At 58.2% G+C, this 3,051-nt stretch overlaps 1 protein-coding gene across 1 annotated transcript in view; it reads right to left on the bottom strand.

Moving 5' to 3' along the window:
• Positions 1-1,583, bottom strand: part of ELOVL6 (ELOVL fatty acid elongase 6) — a 104,053-nt gene extending 102,470 nt beyond the window's left edge. Inside the window, exons 1-2 of the mRNA XM_012727973.1 lie at positions 1,506-1,583; positions 1,225-1,345 (exon numbers count right to left, since the gene is read on the bottom strand). Coding sequence (XP_012583427.1) covers positions 1,225-1,313 — 89 coding nt within the window. The 5' untranslated portion in view covers positions 1,314-1,345; positions 1,506-1,583. The remainder of the gene's footprint in view (positions 1-1,224; positions 1,346-1,505) is intronic.
• Positions 1,584-3,051: the final 1,468 nt, after the last annotated feature.

Here is a 3,051-nt window from a genome sequence, read left to right on the forward strand (position 1 = left end):
CGCGACGCCTGCGGGCCGCAGGGGAGGAAGTAGAGCCCCCTGCGTCCCCGGTTTTGGCCCGTCGCACCTCCTCCGAACGCGCCCAGCCGCCCCGGCCCCCGGCGCGTCCGCGTCTACGGTTTCCCATTGATGAGATGGGGGAGGGCGGCAGGTCCAGAGGGCGCCCGGCACCAGCGACCGCGCACGCGGCGGCTGCAGCCTCCCCCACCCCCCCCGGCGCGGCCGTCCCTCCCGGGGAACCGGCCGGGGGCTCGGGCTGCTGCCCAGCTCCGAGAGCGCGGGGCTTGCACTTTACTACTCATTGCCAGACTCAGGGGTGAGGGGAGGGAGGTAATGTCTGCCACAGCAGCTCTGTCTACGAGGAACAAGCGAGATGAGCACACCCCCCACCATGTTAAATATTGCAAGGTGACACAGGATCGCCTCCCACACGGGGATTTTCAAAAGAACTGGCGGAGGGAACACGGTAAACAAGAGAGATGCTTTCCCGGATTAGAAGTTTGTCCGGGGAAAAGCTCTGCGGACTGAGCAGCTTTTAATGTCTCAATTCCAATCAGCAGCCTTCCACGGAATCAGAGCGGAGCGTGTCCAAAAGGCGTTTCCATAAAACAGAAACTTAATAATGGCGTGGCTCCACTCGCCCGATTCATTCATTTTTATCACTGTTTTCATTGTCCCCTCCTCTCCACTCTCCCGCCCGGTCTTTTATGAAACCGGAAAGCGATCCGCGTGGGGAAAGGGGTCCCGGAGAGGAGGAAGCCGGCAGAGAGGAAGGCAGAGAAGTCGGAGAGCTGCAAGGAGAAAGGAAGGGCACGAGGGATGAGGAGAGGGCGAGGACCGGGGAGCCGAGGGCGGCGAGCCGGAGAGGGCCGGGTCCTCCCTCCACCGCCCGGCTCACTCCGCCCGCGGGAGGCCGGGCGAGGAACGCGGGAGCTCCCCAGGTAGGGGACCGGGAGCGTGAGCCATCTCTCCCGCCCTCGGGGATCCACTCCCGCACACGTCCATGTTCAGTGTAACATGACCTACGCTCACGATGCATGTGGGGCCGCGGTTCACACAAGGGCACCCGCAGACCCACGCGCTCCATGGAGACCCGGGAAGTCAGCAGCCGAGCCGGCGACTCGGCGCTCCATTCCCGCCCCAGACCGGGAAGACCGACATGGAAGCGCGCCGGGCAGCCGCGCAGGACTCCCGGGAACGGGATCACGCGAAAGCATCACCTACCAGTTTTCCTGCATCCATTGGATGGCTTCGTTCTCGTTGAACTGCTTTTCGAATTCATATTCTTGTAACGTCAACCCTGACATGTTCATTGGGGCTGATCTTCGGAGTCGCTACGTGCTCTCTACACAAAATAAAATAAGCTGTAAAGCGCTGGATTTCGAGGGCTCGCCTGTCTGCTTCCCCCACCCACCCCCCTCGGTCTTCCCCTGGCCGCTCGGCTCTCCGGCAGTCGGTCTCTCCCCAGCCTCTCAGCTACATCCAGGGCTGAGCTTTGCCCGTGCCTGCGCTCCGTGCTCCGCGCTCGGCGATCTGGGGCTCTCCCACTCCCGGCGTCCGCATCCACCGTAGGAGGAAATGAATGCCTTGCGGTCTTAGTGCCCGCACGTTTGTCCATCACCCTTTTTACTTGTCTACAGGGAAATCTCCTCCCCCTCATGCGATCGGAAAAATTAACCCTTTGCGACTGAGAGCAAGAGTGGGCGAGCCCTCTCTCGCCCTGAGGGGCAGATTTGTGGGTCAGGAGGTTCCCGGGGGGTGGAGGAAGGGCGCCGGGAGGAGGAAGTCGCCTAGAGGTCATTCAGAACCCCCACTCCCAACCTCGTGGGCCGCCTCGCCTCGCCTCTGGATGAAGTTACAGCATGCGGGGCGCAGCCCCAAGGCGCGTGGCCTGGAGAGCTGGGCGAGTAGGCGGCAGCCAAATAGTAAAACCTGCTAGCTCTCCGGCTGGGAGAACTCCCTGCAAATAGGCGCTGAGATCACAGCGGAGGGGACGCGCCTCCCATCGCCTCTCCAGGGCGGTACCCTCGGGATACCCCACCCGCGAGCTACGACTTTGAATCGCCTCTACCTGGGACCGGTGTCCCGCAGCGCTCCCCGATCGCGTGCGGGCTGGGGGCGCAGAGGATGAGGAAAGGTCTAAAGTCAGGGTGACCGGCAGCCGGAAGAGCCAGAGGGGTTAGGTAGAGGGTTTGTGTTCTGGGAGGGGTCGATTTAATGAGGCCAGAAAACGCGGGGGAGGGGGCGGGGGGGACGACAGAAGTTAGCACTGGCGAGAACTGGACCCACTGGCCCGTTGTAAAACCTTATTTATAAAAAAATAATAATAATGACTTATCTATTTATGCATAGAGAGCTGGGATGTAGACCACAGGTGAGGGGGACAGGTAGGGTGAGAGGACTCACCAGAGACAAAGGGGGAACAGGACAGGCGGACTGACTGAAATACACCGTTGAGGGGAGCAGCTGGCGAGAATGGAGAGGTCTGCTGCGCCATGTGGGTCACTCCCTGACGGGATCGAACTGGTGTTGTAGTGCCTGCCTATAGTTCAGATGCTGAGACTGAACCCCTTGCTCTATTGGGGAACACCCTCCTTCCATGTAAAACCTTTATTTGTACACCCAAGACATTTCTCCTTATATATTGTGCATGTCGCCAGAAAATAATTGCAGAGGTGGCTAAACCTGATGGTGACCCCTACTGAACCTCCACATTTACAGCCATATTTTAACCTCACCTTCCATAACTCTCTCTTCCTTTGCTGGGAGGGAAAAGTATTTTCTCCTTTTCTACTCACTCCTCACAGGTTAGAATAAAATGAGATAGGTGCCACAGACACATCTGACAATCTCTAGATGTGACTGTAAACTTCATAATAATAACTAATAATAAGGAGAAGCAAACCGCCTTAACGATAAGGTGGACATTAGGACCGGGAAGAAAATTCCCTTTATTCAGTGCGTATCACTCTCCACCACCACCTCCAGTCCAAACAGTATTTTCATTCAAAGTCTGGTGCCTGGAGAAACCTCTTTGTAAAGAGGCAATCT

This window comes from Condylura cristata, unplaced genomic scaffold, assembly GCF_000260355.1.
Source record: "Condylura cristata isolate star-nosed mole 26May11 unplaced genomic scaffold, ConCri1.0 scaffold00021, whole genome shotgun sequence".
Taxonomy (NCBI): domain Eukaryota; kingdom Metazoa; phylum Chordata; class Mammalia; order Eulipotyphla; family Talpidae; genus Condylura; species Condylura cristata.